The 18,517-nt window shown below is 37.2% G+C and overlaps 1 protein-coding gene across 2 annotated transcripts in view; it reads right to left on the bottom strand.

Moving 5' to 3' along the window:
• The window catches only part of CNOT2 (CCR4-NOT transcription complex subunit 2), an 85,795-nt gene that overhangs the window by 30,493 nt on the left and 36,785 nt on the right, over positions 1-18,517 (bottom strand). For both annotated transcript variants that reach the window (XM_038153142.1, XM_038153143.1), the window contains exon 2: positions 4,590-4,712. In XM_038153142.1, coding sequence (XP_038009070.1) covers positions 4,590-4,700 — 111 coding nt within the window. In that variant the 5' untranslated portion in view covers positions 4,701-4,712. The remainder of the gene's footprint in view (positions 1-4,589; positions 4,713-18,517) is intronic.

Genomic DNA, 18,517 nt, shown 5'->3' with positions numbered 1-18,517 from the left:
TTACAAGTTAGGTTAATATACAGTATCTCTATTCAGCCAACCAGCATAAGTGTGAATGCTACTACTGCTCCTGACACAATTTCATGGGAATTCTTAAATACATACAACTCCATATGAAGCACCTCAAGTAAAATTATTCCTAAGGAAACACCATAGGCTTCCTCAGAATCCTGAAATAATAGCATTAAAAAGTCAGCAATTCATCTGGATCAATGAGGTTCAGCAGTCCTAAAGTCAAAGTTGTCTCCAGAAAACTGACTGAACTCTTATACACTTAATTTCCAAAACTTAGCAAGATTCTGGATCTCAATCACAATGGCAAGCTAAACCTTCAGGGTTTTCTCTCTTGTAAAAGTACCATCTCCATGTAAGGCCAAGTATTTCAAAACACAGTAAAAGTAAAGGCTCTATAAATCTGTTTAATAGAATCACAGTAAAAGGCCTTTGACCACCGCTGGTTGTATCAGTACCACTGACATCTGCCTTCATGCTACTGTCTCATGACAGAGGAACCCCTGAATTTCATTCGCCACAGACGTGCTTCAGCTCAGGATGGAAGAAACCTCTGGAAAGCAGGTTCCCAGAATCAACAACCCACTTTTCTGTACACAACATCCAAATCTGAGGACTTTCTAGTGCAAGGGAGTTAGACAAACATTGGAATGAGACAAATTTAATCTTCAAGCTAAATCTCACCTGCCACAATTAAAAACACAAATCAGAAATGTTACTACTACCTCACTGCAAGCATTTTACTATTTGTTGACAACTGGAAAAGAAAATTAAAGTGAAGGACTGGGCTAAGATTTGAAAAAAATATTAACTGAAAGATCTCCTAAGTTTTCTGATTGGGTAGACCTTCATTAAAATGCATGTGTGTCTACTGTCAGATTTATGACTACAACACAACAGAAGATGCCCTTATCTTACACTCTCAAGTACACATTTTCAGTGGGTTGGACTAGATTGTAAGAAGGGCTCCACAAGGTTTGACCATTCTCATACATGAGAAATCAAAGAAGTTCAGACTGAACTGGTCCAATCTCTTCTCAAAGCTCATCTGCATTTTTGTTTTGTTAATTTAACAACTGTAGTTTCAAAAGTACATGAGGGCCTTGAGTTACCAATTTCTACCGATGTCACTCTATTCAAATAAAAATACATGTATCCATGTCCTGAAAATTATTTTGCTGAGTGCACAGACAGCTCAATTAAGTTGGTGAAATTAGCTACAAGTAAGCTCTGCAATTGTTTTGTGGGCACCCAGTGCATCATCTTATCAGTTTATATTAAAAGGATCTCACTTGTTGCAAGCAAAAAGTTACACTATTTTCTTAACCTGTTCTTTGTTCTGAAATACTGTAAAACACCTAATTTATTTGCCAAAGGATTATTGACCTGGTTATAATGCACTGACCAAGTGCAGAAAGATTCACACACAGAGCATTCATGCATATATTCTGTTTCTTTCCCCTACTTAGCTCAGCAAGCATGTGATGATTCAAGTCAAAGCAACTTATTCAGTAAAAAAAAAAAAAGAAAAAGCCTAAGATGGCTTGAACAAGATGTAATCTAAGGAACCGTAATTGTGGACCTGAAATAACTTATCCTATATCAGTATCTGTATGATCTTGGAAGCACATGTGCATGTGAGTAACAGGCAACTTTCCCATTTCAATTACCATATTAGTCTGTTTATTTACAACTGCTTTCTCTAGTGAAAGAACGGTAAATTAAAAGAAAACTTTTATCTCTTAGCTACACTGAGGCTGAAATAGAAGTAACATGTCCAAAATTACTTGCTGCTAGTTCTTTCCCCATGTCAAAAATCTTTGAAATTTAGGACAGGATTTGGCTTGAGTTTACTGTAAAAATAAAGTGAGAAGTAAGTTTTGAAGTTTACAGAAATACGTTTGCAGTAATAGCCTTTACTCTAAATTTTAGGAGGATTTCACCATTCCCTATGTTCCCCCATTCCTATACTCCTGAGCTTGGCGTATACATACACACAAGCAGCAACAGTTCCTTGGAAAGCAGCAACTTTCAAGATCAGAATCACTGAACTTCAACAAAATGAAAACCAGAAACACCTAGCTATACCCAGTATAAGGGTAAACACTAAACAAGCTTTAGCCCTTGCTGAAAAACAGGATTTAGGGAGGCCATTCACAGAAGCTTCCACCAAAACCATTCTATTTCAGCTGGAAGAACTCTAGAGGATAAATGAAGCATAAATGAAGGACTCTGCATTTATATGTACATACCATAAACTGGAGAGAAAAAAAATTACATTTCAGTAATTTTTTATAGGTCAGTTGCAAAAGCCTGCAACATTAATTTTATCTGCTTTCAGTAAAGACATAAACACAGCTGAAAATGAAAAAAGAGGAATAACTTAAGTTGCAGTAAAATTGCACCTTGTTTAGATAATATAAGAGTAATTTGCTTCTTCCCCCAATATTTCTTCTGCCTTGATTTTATCCCCATAGTAGATGAGAACACAGAAAGATTCAAAGTGCTTCAAGATCTAGAATGCTGGAATTTTCCCCCTAGATGTTCATAAAACTGGATCTAGGTTTTGAACATTAGTCTTTATTAGCTTACTTGGAAAAACTTTTGAGTAATTTTATTTTAGCCTGTCAACACAGAGTCAATATATTTATTTTACTTTCATTTACAACATTTTTAGCTGAATTCTAGTTAAAAGACTATTTGAAAACATGGTTATTTTCAAGAGGCAAAGGTTTACAAAGCTGTGAAAGAAGTTGGAAACTAAGAAAATGTAACAACCTTTCCAACCCTCCTTATCTACTGTGAGCCAAGTGCAAGAGCAAATGGAACATGTAATACACAGTATGCATTTAGCTATACCTGAGTGATCAAAGGTGTACAGTCAATATTATTGCCATAAATTTATTTTTATAAACTTAAAAAAAATTAGAATAGCATGTAACAGTTTAAAATTTCATAAGCATAAACTCAAAGTTGTAATGGTCAACAGTGAAGCTACAGGATTTGGGGAACCTCAAAATAATTTAGAAAAAAAATTTTTAAAAGTTTTTGCAAATCCACTCTTCTATTTCCTGATGGAATGACATCATTCTTCTGCCAATTCTTCTGCCTGCTACAGCAGGCTTCTATGCCCCATTTTGGCCACTTCTCCCACAAGCCTTCAAGAGTCCTCATTTGTCATTCCTGGTGTACGGAACACCCACCTTCCTTCTCTTGAAGTGCCATTCTAAAATCCACTTCTGCAACTCTACCTACAGAAAAAGTAGGCAACTAAAACATTCATTCACTGTGTCAACAACGTGCCAAGCCATCAGCTTTCACTGTGTACGCTGTGCAGCATAGCATTTATCTCATTTTACTTTTCTTACTACACCATAATGATTTTACCCTCAGTACATCAAATCTCAAAGTAGGGATTTAATGTACAAAAGTCACCTTGGAGAAATTCTGTCTATTGTTTTTGAGTGCTGGCTGCACCTCTCGGTGACCAGAGAAAGGATGTATATTCCACATCATAAATATTCCATTGTGCCTATGTGCATCTGTGGTACATGTACACATGTAATCAAAGAAAAGAGAAAACAGCAGCCCATTTAGTTTTGTTTACACTATACTACATTTTAATCCTTTGCTGGCTCTCATCAATTGATGAAACTGAATTGGAAGGCTGCCTTTACGCTTTATTTTTTTGGTTTCATTTTGTCTGAAAAGGCCTTGTACTCTCTAAACCTATCTCCTTCTCTTTGAAAATCTAAATTAAAATTCAGCTAAGAGTCTGTAGGAAATGCTTTTATTGACAGAGATCAAGGTCTATCAAGACTATGCTCACAACTGCTATTGACCATATTTCTGGACAGTCTTGGAGGCAGACTTGAAGCATTTTTACCTTTTTAAAAATTTGAATGGAATTGTGTTTTTTTTTTTTTTTAATTAGTAAGAATATGTTGCTTACACATATTAAATGCAGGCCTGCCATGAGATGATATTACTGACCTGCAGGTGACATGAACTTCAAATCACACTTTCAAGTCCTCCATGTATTTCTTCATGCCACTCCATGTAAAAGTGAAATACTTTACTGCCTAATGTATTTATCTTTGGTAAGAAGCAGCAGAGCGACAGCAATGTCAATGCAGTTCTAACATACAATTTTTCATTAATGAGGGGAAAAAATGTTTAGGAATTACTAGTTTTGTAACTGTATGGCATTTCAAATAGCAGAAATACCTAACTTAGATTACTTCAGCAAACAAACTGCACAAAGCATTTTCAGAAAGTAAAAATGGCTGAAGATGCAAAACCACAACAAAAAACCTGTAGACATTGCACAGAAGCATGAGAGATAACCAATATCTCAATTTAAATTACAAATACAATGATTAAGGATGAAAAAACCCCCAAAAACAACAGTGGCAAGCATATGGCTGAAGTTTACATGAATAAATTCACTGAAATTAAAGCACTTGCCACTGGAAATGTACAGCTTAAAGCTAAATGAAGTCCTTCCTCACATACATTTCACATACTTGAAACTATCTCAGTACTGAAAAGAGAAAAAATAAGCTTATTCAACTTACATCTTTTTCTGACCGATGTGGGAACATCGATGATTGGCTGTAGTACATGTTCTCATCATGGTAGTCACCATCAACCCCCTCTACAAACTTCTTCCTTGAAGCACCAAACATGCTGTTTGTCACCTAAATAAGAAGAAAATTTATCATAGATCATATATTATTTGGTTTGCTACATAGTTGGTATATATTTCAAATAAATATCTGTGGAAGGATCATTAAATCCCATTTCTAAATATCTGAAAATTCCTCTTAAAAATACTTTCCATATATTGCCAGATTAATGGTTCTTTCAAGAGGGATTTTCAAGTGACAAACTCATATTCCAGAAACAACTGGGGTGGGGAAAGGGGACATATTTTCATTTTTTGGAAGGGTGTTGTTAGTTCCATGACCTTACACCCAAGCTTATTTAAAACTACAGTATGTCAAAAAATAAAAAAGCAAACTTCTGTTGTCTTCCTCTCCTCAGGTAAACATTCAGCCTAAAAGGAAATAATTAAGAATATTCTTTAGAGCTCAGTCACCTTAAAAGAAATAGCAAAAAAAAAAGGGAGAGAATAAAAAAAAGACAGATCTGTAAAATCTTTCCATGTCTCATCACCAGAACTCAGAAAACCAGCTTTCAACTTGACCCCACTCAGATCCACGATTAAGTAAGAGAAGGTTGAGCCTAACCACACTCAACAACCTCATCACAGACTGGCAAAGTTACTGCAGACAGCTCACAAAAACCCACTAGATTTTGTTTTACCCTTACTCCCAGAATCACTCATGTACACAGCGCTGCTAAGTCAGGAAATGGAAACCAGAGAAACAGCGGCCACACAGCTGACACGGAACCTTAATTCATTAGCAAATTCAATCCTGCAGCAAGGTCACACAATGTCACTACAGCATCTTCTGCACACAGTGCATACTGCTCTACCTGACTTTTATTTGATCACCTGACTATGAAGCTCTAGCCCAGCACAGAGTGCGTTAACCAAGCCCTGTTTTAACCACCCAGGTTAATGTTCAAACCAGCCAAGTGGCACATGCAGGTCAGCACAGAGCAACTTCCCAGTTTCTTGTACCATATGGGGAGACTGGAGAGAGTGCAATCCAACAGGGTGAGAATCAATCCTGAGCTACTGCCCCACATAACTTAACTTCACAAGGATCTTTATCATCTTGAAAGGTACAAGGAAGCTAAGGTACAGTTCCCTTACGAAATACTCTGAACCTTAAGATTTACTATCTTCACTACAGCATAAGATTAACTTGAAAAACATAGGATTTTAAACTTCTTTTTTAAAAAAAAAAACAGTCAGTCTGCACTACCTTAGGCTCATGCTTGAAACTGAAATTTCAAAATATTTATTTTGGTTGGCTGCAAGAAGAGTTACTTTCAGCCAGAAATCCTCTTGACAGAAATTCCTGCTGACACAAAATTTACTGTGATATTCCGGACACTATGGCTTATTTAAATTTCACCTTTACTGATGAAGATTTCCAGGCAGAATTTAAATAACATGGCTTCTCCTAGACTGGTAACAATTAAAACCTCATGATTTCAAAGTCATAGCACTTAGTAGTCAACACCGGGGATGCATTTAATACAGCTATACTCGACGGAATGATCTCAAAACATTTGGCTAAACAGGAGTCTACTGCACTACTCCTACAAGAGGATTTCAGATATTCAAACTATTGATATTCCAGATCAAATGCAAAATCTGTTACAAATATGTGAAGGATGGCATGTACCTTCCCCAGATGAAACTTGTCTTTTATGTTTTTTACAAAATACGTGCAAATGTAAGGTCCCCAAGCGCTAGAATGCAATCAGCTGACTTTCACACTTATAGTGAAGCTTTCATTACATTGTAAGCATATCCCACTGTGTTAATCCCCTTACAATGCAATTATCACCTACCAGATGGGATGGAGCATTTAACAGGCTAAGGGGATTATCTTGTCCTTTGCTCTGCCTGAGTAAAGTGCAGAGAGATGAGCAGTTGCCTGTAACTGCAGTAAAAAGGATAGTGAAATGCTTTGGCGAAGCTATCTTCAGCAATGAAAAGAAGCTGGAGTCTCACCCAACTACTGCTCTTGAGAAGCAGAAAAGCAGCTTCTCACAAGTCACAAAGAATTCTTTGGTACTCCTTTAACAATACCTGGGATAAGAAAAGGATTATTTTTTTGCCTCATAACCTTCTCTTGTGATACATCATCAGAATAACAACTGAATTATGATAGAAAGCAAGTCACTGATGCATACATGGTACTGTACTAATGTAATAAGAAACACTGAGCTACAATACCGGAGCTATATAAGGGGAAAAAACTATTGTCTTTGACCTGGCAGGTTTTGATCTTATTTCTGCAAAGGTTTACACGTGGCTGGCTACATATGCACTGTAAAGATTTCTGAGTCAGTGGGTCAGAGCTCTCAAAATATATATATGTCTATAGCTGCTGCAAGAAAGTTAGTATGTCCAAAAACAGTCTTTCTACTGAAAAGTTGAAACATATTTTAAATTCTCCACTAAATTCAAATTTTCTAAAAGATTATTTTCTATACTGAAAATCATAAATTACAGGGGCCCAAAAAATAATCAAGACTATTCCCTGAAGACTCATGAAGTACAATGATATTAATATGGAGTCTTGACACAAGCATAGGTTATAGAGAAAATGAAGAAAACTTCTAATAATTAGATAAATACTGTTTTTTTATTGAAAATCCATATTTCTACATGACACCTAACAGAATTGTGCTGATGAACTCCAGAGAAAACAGAGCAGGCTGCAGCTGTAGGGGAAGAGGGGAAGGCTGAGGGGCCTGCAGTGCTCCTGTCTGTTACACAGCTGCATCACTGCACCCAACTATGCTGAAGACCTTCGAAGACTTTTTGCTGACACTTCCTCACAACAGCAATTTTGTATGTGATTTTGTGTCATTCTAAACTGCCAAGTGAAGCAGTCGCATGCAGTGCTCAAGCTGTCCAAACTCCCACTGAGGGAAGTGGTACAGGCACTGGAGGGCATTCTGGCAACTGCCTAACAGGATCCTGCACCCCTAACAGGATTCCACTCCACTAGACAGAGCTGTCACCTGTTCTTAGGGTGAACCACAGCACAGATCATAACAGAGAAATATGGTGGTACAATTCACACCACTATCCAGCCCTATCACAAAAACTAACAGCACAATAACATGAGGCAAGCTGCTAAAAACCAGTAACAGAAAGAGCAGGAACTGGGATTAGAGACTTAAGCTGCAGCTGCCAGGTTGCTTACTTTATGCTCATTCTGAAGCTAAAACCAGCAGCCAATTTATCTACTTCTCAATAGTCACTGGAGACAATAAATGGCTGGCAGACTTCTGAATCAGAGCACTTATCCCCATGCAGACTTTTACATTACAGCAGGTTTATGCAATGACAGTGTCATACTGTTGCCAGGTTAGCAGTAGGCACCTTCCAATCCATGTTAACTTATTCCAGGATTCACTAACACACTCATTAGTCACTCATGCTACAAGCATATGCACAGATATTGGAAAAACACTGTTGTGGTACTCTCTTGGTAAGAAGGTGTGAGAATAATTGGGTCTGTGCCCAATACAGGCAGATCTGCAGATGGAACGTAGTTGCTTATTTCTTAGGACAAGAAGCCACTGGGAAACCTCATACACAGATGGCAGCTCGCTTTTCTCAGACTGACAGATCCCTGCCCAATCAGCTATGAAAGTAAACACAGTGAAGTTCATGAAGCCCTTACAAATAAATCTTAAACCCTTTGGAAAGTAACAGTGACCTGAGGTTTTCAACCTTCAGGTACAGGTCTAGACTGGTGAGGTGAAGAAAGGTAAAAATCAGCTCTTGTATTTCAGTTCCTCTTTCACATATATACATACACACACACGTGCCAACACAATCTCACAGAAGTGGTACACCAATCGCATGGCAATTTTACTACACACAGAATTCTTGTCTCTCAGACTAATGTCATGCAGATCCCTCTCCTAATCCTCTAATTACTCTTCCTGTTCTAGTGTGGGAACTCAGTTCTCTGTTGCACAAGACACGCTGGCAGTGTAACCATTCATTAAAAATGCAAAAACAGTGCACTTAGGTCAGTTCATTCTTTAGCGTAATGTTGCAAAAGTACTTACAACTCCCACTAGTAGTCCCATCCAAAATATTATTAGAAAATATTCAGGGTGACAGAGGAAAGAAAGGGAAGGAACTACATATTAGGACGGAGTTAAGAGAACTAACGTAACACGTGGCCACAAACCACGTCGTCCACTTCTGATCAAGTGAACACACGTGGTTCTTTCGAAGCACGAGCTGCACCTGGGTCAGGGCAAGCCTTGCTATCAACAGAGGCTGGGGGATGAACAGATCGAGAGCAGCCCTGCCAAGAAGGACTTGGGTGTGTTGATGAATGAGAGGCTGGACATGTGCCAGCAGTGTGCACTCACAGATCAGAACACCAACTGCATCTTGGCTATCCAATGCAATGTGGTCAGCAGGGCGAGGGAAGGGATTCTGCTCTGGTGAGACCCCACCTGGAGAGCTGCATCCAGCTCTGAGGTTCCCAGCATGGGAAGGACATTGCCCTAGTGGAATGAATCCACAGAAGGGCCTCTATGATTACAGGGATGGAGCACCTCTCCTAGGAGAAAAGGCTGAGACAAATGAGATTATTTAGCCTGGAAAATAGAAGTTTTGAAGGTATTTTAATTGTGGCCTTCCAGTACCTGAAGGGAGCCTACACAAAATATGCATCAAGTACTGACAGGACAAGAAGGAAATGGTTTTAACCTGACAGTGAGTACGTTTAGATTAATGCTACAAAGTAATTTCTTACTGTGAGAGTAATGAGGCACTGGCACAGGCTGCCCAGAGAAGTTGTAGATGCCCCTACCACAGAGTTTTCAGGCTGGATGGGGCTGTGAGCAACCTGGTCTAGTGGAAAGGATCTCCGCCATGATGGGGGTCTGGAAATAGATAATCTTTAAGGCCTCCTCCAGTCTAGGCCATTCTATGTTTCTACGTTTAAAGCTCACAACTTCAAGCTAATGTTCATCAAGCAAAATGCAGTCAGAAACCTGGTAAGACCTTTAAATTCTTCTGTGGAACATTTCCTAACAACAGGGGAACTAGAAGCACTGTATAAATGTTATGAACTTGAAGAATCTAATAACCAGTTTGCTGTGGTCATTGACCTTTATCTTTCAGCTGAGAAAATAACCCAAAACAACAATCAATACTTATTTTAAAAGATATAAAGAGAAATATTTTTAATTGGGAGGAATACTGCAGCATAGCATAAGTCAGCACACAAAAATGTCTCACCAATAACTGAAAATATCTTATTGAAACTGAATTTGTATGAAAAACTATTAAAATTTTTGTCTTAAGCTGCAAGAAAATCTTCTTTAAAATTTACTTATAAAGTGGTTCTATGATTGTATATCAATGTTAGTTTAGCATCCTGAAGCAAATTATACTATTAAAAAATGAAAACGAATTGTATTTTTTGTTTTGCCACATTACTATAGGCAGCGCCTAAGGATCGCTCACTCCCACCATTAACATAGCCAAATCTAAACTAAGATGATACTATAAAATCTCACAGGAGAATGAATACTTTTAATTTTCCATAGAGTAGAAAAACCAACATTGACTACAACTGATTAAACCCATCATCTCCATGAGATTAAAACTATACACAGTAATACAAGCTGGAAAAAAAAAAAAGAGAAACCATTTCAGGAACTCTAACAGTATCTTCCCTTTCCTGTCTCTCCAGCAACTACAGTGTTTGTCAACAGGCACACTACCATTACATGGAAGCAATTAAAAGTTGTAATCTCAGTTTGATGTTACAGAGCTTCTATCCAATTATATACTATTGCTGTTGATGTTGCTGCCTAGGTCTTAATAAGCAAAGGCAATAATTTACTGTATTTCTTTTCTGTCACAAATCACTGTTTCCACAGAAGATAACATACTTGCACATCGGAAGGTTCTACAAAAAGTGACCCTTCATGAGCCTTTTAGTGAGAAATAAGAGTCTCTCAAAATGCCTATCAAAAATCACATGGAACACCAAATGAGCCTGCAATTTAAATCAAAATACAGAATGTGGAATTCCATCAGTTGGTTTGCTGGCATAAATCAAATTTTTATTAAAAACTACCACAATTTATGGTCCTACTTCTCAGTGTCAAAGATCATTCCTATTTAACCTTAAGTGGAACTGATACACAATAGAATATATATTACCAAGTTGCTAAATGCAAAAAATCTTTCAAACCCCAAACCTTTAGCAATAAGTTAAAGCTATTAAAAAATATATCAAAACTACACTGGTAGAAATAGATTTCATTTTCTACGTGAAAGACAAAACAAAAACAGAAGTTGAGATCCTTTGTTTTCTCATTTCGCAGTCTGTCCCCTTCTTCAAGGTGAATGATAACCTCTACCAGTACACTGTATGATTATGCTATGATAACAAACAACAACTTTGTAGTATCAAAAGAACATCATCACAGCAAACAGAATATTTCATTATATTTCTCTTTTTGTTAAAAAGGGTTTTTTTTTCCTTGATTAGCTTAATACTGGCACAGTTTTGTACCCATTGTAAGAATACAATAGTATAATAGGTATTTTGTTCATGTTTTGTTTCTGTGTGATCCTGCACTGGCAGGGGGTTGGTCTAGATGATTTCCTAAAGTCCCTTCCAACCCTAATGATTCTGTGATCTTAAACAACTGGCTTCATATTCTTTTAAGTTATGTCAGTCTTCAAGTTTCAATCTCAAACATGGAAGACTAAAAGACCACCACAACATGAGAAACAAATCGGTCAAAAAACTTTTAAGTCAGATAGCCTTTAGAATTAGGTACTTGTGTCATATGATAAATTGATTATTTTCCAAATTCACACAGCACTGTAGAAAATAACAGCAATTACAGACTTACACAGGCCATCTCTGAGTAGTTGAAGATGTAACTGATCTCCTTAAAACACTGCATAGTCTTTCCTCTCAAAAAGTAACTATGACAGACAAGATGCATAGCAACCTAAATGCAGGAACTCCACACAAAAATTTTGAGCATCAAAGAAATAAAGGACATATAGTTATGATTTCAGACTACTCTCCACTCATATTCTCAAGAACGAAGTTTTACAAGTATTCTATGATGTATAATAATGCTTTCAAAAGTCACACTAAAACTGCAAATCTATGCAGCATACAAACTATAACCAAGAAACAACACTCCCTAACATCAAACAAGCCACAGAAATTCTCCTGAACAAGATCAACATCCTAACTGTTAATAACCATCTTTAACTCTTGTGAAATACACATTTTAAAACACTCCTGAAATAGCACAGGAGGACTAGCTAAAGCTATCCTACCTTAAAATAAGAATAAACCAATGTTGAAATTACTAAAGCTGAACTTGAAAATTGTGATTATAAGAAACTCCATTTTGCCTGGTATCATGGTTGACACCATATCCATCCTTGGACAAAGTCTTGCAGGTTCTCCTCCTGGTACAGACACAACTGAAATATACAGACACAACTTGAAATATATTAGCAACCAACAGCAGTTTGTGATATGACTTCTCTTTAAGCTGGATGCCTTCTATGGGTCTCATCAATGAGTTATACTCATAGGGAAAATAATCTTCTGATAGACCATTCAATGAAATCCAAACACACACAAACACATACACTTCTGCAAATCTGTTGCTGCCTTACGCCTTTCCTGTATTTGAAAATACAGATTTGCAGAAGTGACAAGGGCAAACAAATTCACACTCCATCTAGAGCAGTTTAGGGAGAAATCAGGATGATGCCACACGCATTCCACCTTAGTCAATGATATGACCTGAGAAGGACGAGTGTGTCTCCTCTGCAGACATGGCAATGAAATTACAAGTCCTGACTACCACACACATGCTGTAAAACACACAGCTGTATTTTCTTGTCAAGGCCATGTTTCAAGGAATATTGTCCATTAGGAACAATGACTACTTGTCTGATATTATTATAAAAATAAACCCTTCCTATAAAAACTGGTACTTGGTTAATGTAGGAATGGGTGAATCATAGGAGAAATTCAGCTGTAAAGTCTGTAAATAAATAAGCAAAAAGCCTCAAAATTCCATTCCAGAAAGATATTTACATGTCTTCAAATACCCTCATAATAAACTTATTACTGCAGTGACACTTTTCCTGACTCCTCAAAAATGTATTTTGTGAGTTCCTCTCAACCACTATTTTACATCTCAGCCATAACAAAAAACTGACACTGGAAAGTATCAGAATGGCACCTTCCTACCTTCTTTTGCTTGATAACCTTGCACTCATCCCATTATGTAATTCAGAAACACAGTGATTAAAAACTACTTGCAGTTTAAACTAAAATTTGATTTTGTAATTCAAAAACATTGCAGTTTGCCATATGAGCTGCATTAGTGCTTTAAAGTATTTCACTGTTGACACAACAATTTTAGTTGTTTTTCAGCAATTTCCCTTTTGTAACAAATCAGAATAAGATAACCTCTTATTCAGCAAGTTCATCTATTTGAATTTTATTTCCAGTTTCATACCTGGGCTTGCCTTTTTTGTTGCTTTGTGGCACATTCTTTTAAAAAACAAATAAAAAGACAATTTACCCAATTAGAAATTCTAGATCTACTCAGATACCCTCTGGAGACTTCCTTAGTAGAGCATATACAATCGTAAAGCCCAGCTTTAAAAGATTAGAAAATCCCTAATACATTAAGTTCTTCAGATATAACAAAATCCTACCATCGCCTCCAGGCCCCAGAGAAAGAAGTCGTAATGTGGCATTTTCTTAAACACTGTGATCCTCAGAGCAAACTGATAAACATGCAACTTCTGTGTTCAGCAAAATTCTGTTGCAGCCAATTGTGCATATGGCCAGACTCACACGATGCATGTGCAGTCTGAAAGCTGAAAGGATAAGGTAATTGGAGAAATGAACCCATAAAGTAAAATCACACTAAGCACACGCACATTGTTCTAAATTACTTAGAAATGTGACAGATTCTATAAATTTCTCATGGAAGCAAAAAAAGGAAATTGTGACCAAAGCCAATAGTTCAATGAAGTTTGCACTTCCTACTCTAAAAATTCATTTCTGTATGAAGTAAGTAATGGAACTGGTTATAAGTAACTTCAGCTGAAAATTCAAAGAGGGATGCCAAGATAAGGCAAAGCATATAGAGGGAGCAAGAAGCTTGTGTCTCAAAAAATTTGTTCCATCTTGTACTGGCAACAGAAAATGGGATTTTAACAGGGACATACCATTCTGACCTAGAGTACTGGTCCCCTCTTCAGGTAAGTACTCCCCCTCTGCTAGAATGCACTAAAACAGGGCAGTTGTTCAATGCGTGTTTTGTGACACGTGTATGGGCATGTAGCAGAGCAAAGATTCTTAAGGGACATAAATGCACTCCTGTGAGGGAATTAGCTAAGCAGGTTAAGTGATAATCAGACAGGCCATAAGCCAAGTTTGGAATTCTACCATCTTAACTCACTGAATCCCCAGACAGGTCAAATATGTTCAAAAATGCAAAGGAATACAGTATGACTTCTGATGAAAAGCTCAGAACAGTTCAGGGAGAAGAAAAACACTTTTAAGACTTTTCATTAATCACTGGTATTTAACAGTAATCAAGTATTAAAAAAAAAAAAGACTTTTTAGTAGCATAGTTAACTTCTGTTATAATTGCTAAGTAAGATTAAGTTGTTTGGACTCCAGCTTCACAACTAAGAGAGTTGCAGTGCTGAAGTATTTTTTATTCCATCAACTATTACAGCTTTGATATCAGCATGACATACTTTGCCACCTCTGATATTTGGTATCATTCACAGCTGCTCAGAAATATTTTCCACAAACAAGAGACAACTCGGACAATGCACAAATGAACCAACACAGCTTAAACTGAAAAACAAACCAGGTCCTAATCTACTCCAAGCCAGCACTATAGTCCGACTTCTGAAGCAGAGGTAACTGCTCCCAGTATCAAAGAAATGATACAAAGGAGCAGCTCAAAAACCTTTTATGCTGATGAATCTTCTAAGAAGCTATCAAAACAAAAGAAAACCCCTGGTGGAGTAACATGCAAACATTTACACTGAAATCATAATCTGCCAAATCAGAAATTTTTACAGGGAAAGCTAGTGGTGGGGAAAGAGGAAATGACACTCTTCAGATTTTAGGGAGGCTGCATCCCTCCAGGGGATCAAAAGTAAAAATGGCCTGCATCAAGGACACTGTCAGGGCAGGAGGTGGTAGCACGGGGATGGGAGTGGATGAGTTGGAAACACGAAGGTCAGCTGCGCCTCACAGGCAAGGGAAGATGGTTGCAAGGCCAGGGTTGATTTGCTTGTCAGTGAGCAAGTATTTAACCACATTACCATTACCACATGCCTGCTCTATTGATGAGAGAGTGTTTTTTTCCCATTTTTCTTAACCATGTTGTGTTCCCTTGCATGACATCTAAGCCAAGCTGACAGAGTTTCATCTGCTAAGTGCCTCCAGCTATCTCTGTAGTCACTACCTTACATACTGTTCAAGCAATATTTAACACTTCTCACACACCCAAAACAGCTGAAACCAAAAATGCCCATTGATAAACTTTCTACATCTGTATCCCTACAAAATATTAAGTCTTATTAGATGATGTGTGTTATAATATCTATTAGGTATTCTGCATCTGTCCACTAGGCAATGTTTCTTGGTTCATTTACTGTTTAAAAACTTTTGCACTATATGTCAGACTTGCAGATGAAAGCTTGTAAACCAAATGGAAAAAACAAACTCTGAAGTGTTAATTCAATTTTGGTTCATAATCACATGATTTAGTTTTTTTCATCATGCCAAATCTCATTTATTGTATGAGAATAATAAAAGATTAGAAAGTAAAGAATAGGGCTCCTTTGACTTTTTATTTGCTTTCAGCTGATACTCTCAGCTAGATTTCTGCATCTGTGCTTCAGCTAAAAGGGCAACCATTGCTCCAGCTGGGACATTTCCACGACAATGTTGAGCAGGCTCCTCTTTCCAGGAATACTGCAGTTATCTTTTTTTTTTTTTTTAGCACAGCACCAATTCCACTTTTTCAGACAACTGCACTGCCTTCCTATTTCTTCCTGGACAGAGTCAAAACTTTCATGCTTGGTTAATCTAAAATACTGTATTTTAAATAAGCACTGGTTTCCTGAGCATTTCCTGCAGTTAAGCACTATACAGTGAGATGCGCAGCATGATTAACAGAGTAACAACAGAATATTTTTTTTCTTTCATTACTCTGATGGAGTTTGTTGACATTAAATAGATCAGTACTACTACAGACCCATTTCTACTCCAGCTTCTGCCAAGGTGGGGGGTGGGGGAAGGTGTATTGTTGGTGGTGTTGGGTGTGGAGGGGGCCTTTTTGTACAGGGAGCACAAGGTTGATAAATCTTAACTGAGTAAGAGAGCTGCTACTTTTTATCTTCTATCAGTACATTCACACATACAGTATTTAATGTAAGCTGCTAACCATTTGTTTGAAGCACCTCAGGAAAGAGGTAATAACAGTACTTTTAATTTAAGTTGAATTTTAAGAAATACAGGCTTCCCTTTGGTTTGGGCTTTTTTTTTCCTCCTGGAGGTATTTTAAAAATAGAAATAGCTGAGAATATTTCTGGCCAAAAAGTTTATTCTGCACACACAGCACATCAAACATCTTGTCTCACCTTAAAATACAACTGGAAAATTCAAAACATTAAGTATGTTTAATATATTGAATACTTGAAGGAAAAGAAATATTTATGAGCTGCCACAACCTCCTGGCAGCATACCTGCCTCTCAGTGACTCCCTTCTCCAGACTAATGTTACGGTCCGCAAAAGCAGAAACACTTCCCAGGAGCACAGACATGTTGAAGTTAAATTCATTTATGGATTTTTGGAGTGTCCTTCTAAAACACAACTACAAGTCTGTGACTCTTCAGGGCAAATGAAAAAATCCAAGTCAAAATTACAAATTGTTACCCTTTGGTTATCTATTTACTGCGGTTTTTATTAAATGAAACTCTTCAGATGCTTCCTAAATATTCCAGGGCCTCTTTCTTGTAACTTTCTGATTACACAGCCAGGCTACGTTGTGATTACAGCTATACCAGGTTGAGACATAAAATAAAGCATGACAAAACAACTTTGAATGTTTTCACATCATATCTGAAGCACAAGGCCAAACCAGTCTTAAAAAAAATTGCTGATCTTTTAAAAAAGATAATGGAAAAGTACTGGAATTATTTAAGACTTTAAATTTCTGAACTGCAATTCCTCATAATTTTCATTATTTAAGTGATACTACTCCACAGTGGAAAAGATAAATCATAGACTGAGCTCCTTACCACGCTATCACAAATGCAATCAACAAGCAGAACTAAGGAAGTGGTACATGTACCTATCACGCCTTTCTACTGTACTAATCTTCCACACGTTTAATTGAAACCTCTCCAATCACTCTGTTGTCCATTAAAGCTGTCAAAAATTGAATTAGACTAGCTATGCACCCTCTCATTTATGCATATGGACTTTAGTCAGATTTCCATATTGTAAAAATTTGGCTTTATGCTGTAAACTTTGTTCAAATATCAGAAACTGAAATAACACACCAGTTTTAAATTAAAAGCAACTCTTCTTGGAATGGACAGACTTTACACCACAACATTTTAAAACAGAGCTATCTCAAATTGGCGCTCTAAGCTCACACTGCAAATGTTGCTGAGTCCTGGCCCAAGCCCCAGACATGGACGGTCCCCTCCATGTCACACCTTCCTCACAGTTTCTGAGAGAACAGTTGTATATAGAGCTCCAAAACAGAACATTTACAAACAGCAACATTTCATGCCTCAACAGTCTGGTAAAACAACCAACAGGGCACTGTTTTCTATTATTCTGGTCTCATTCCCATTTAAAAAAAAAAAAAAAAAAAAAAAGAGTACTTCTACTGAAATTGGGACTTCTCAATCTTCAGCTAATCTGTACACTTTACCCAGAGTTCCTAGTTCTGATTTCACAAAATTCAGAAGTTATCCTGACCAGCAGCATTACTTCACTTTCATCTAAACTTGCAATAGCAAAACATTCAAACTCAACATATTTTACCGGTATTGCAGATGGGGAAAGCAGAAGATTTAAATCACTACACCACAATCTGATGCCAAATTCTTTGAAGTATTCTCAGAGTCAGCCAAGTCCTGAAAGAAGTTCTTGCTTCTTGAGTGATACAATCCCTTTCCTGCCCTCCTTGGCCTGCACAAATTTGAAGCTGAATCTTAGAAGATTTGTATTAAAAAGAAACATCATTCCAGATATAAATCTTGTCCAGGAAAGATAAAATCTAATTTCTTTATCATGTTTTCAAAATCTAAATGAACACAGGCAAGTCATGAATATGCCTTTCTCTTAGCATCAGGCTGGCAAGAATATGGAGGATGATACATTTCATCATGGACATATATAACGGATAATTTGAGGCAGCTACATGTTGCATAAGTTTACAGTTATTCTTAATTTAAACAAAATACCACCCAGATACTGCAGGTCTCTTAAAGTGACTGAAGTGTACAATAACTAGCTCTCAAAAACTGCAAATGTCAAAAGTGTTTACAAATATTGAAGTATTCTTTGCGTTTGATCTCCTTCTATACTGTAATTTTTTTAAAATTGCTTATGTATCTCTGTGGTGCCATAAGTTTTTTCTCTTAAATATATTCCTTGCAGCTTTTGTTAACCCTTCCCCCCTTTTTAAAAGGGAACTTGTCCAAATGCTTATTGCTATGAAGAATAATGTTCCCAGAGGCAGCACAAATGAACAGCCTATAGAGCA

Source organism: Motacilla alba, chromosome 1A (assembly GCF_015832195.1).
Source record: "Motacilla alba alba isolate MOTALB_02 chromosome 1A, Motacilla_alba_V1.0_pri, whole genome shotgun sequence".
Taxonomy (NCBI): Eukaryota; Metazoa; Chordata; class Aves; order Passeriformes; family Motacillidae; genus Motacilla; species Motacilla alba.
The sequence above is the reverse complement of the archived record's forward strand: the minus strand, read 5'-3'. Positions and strand labels throughout refer to the sequence as shown.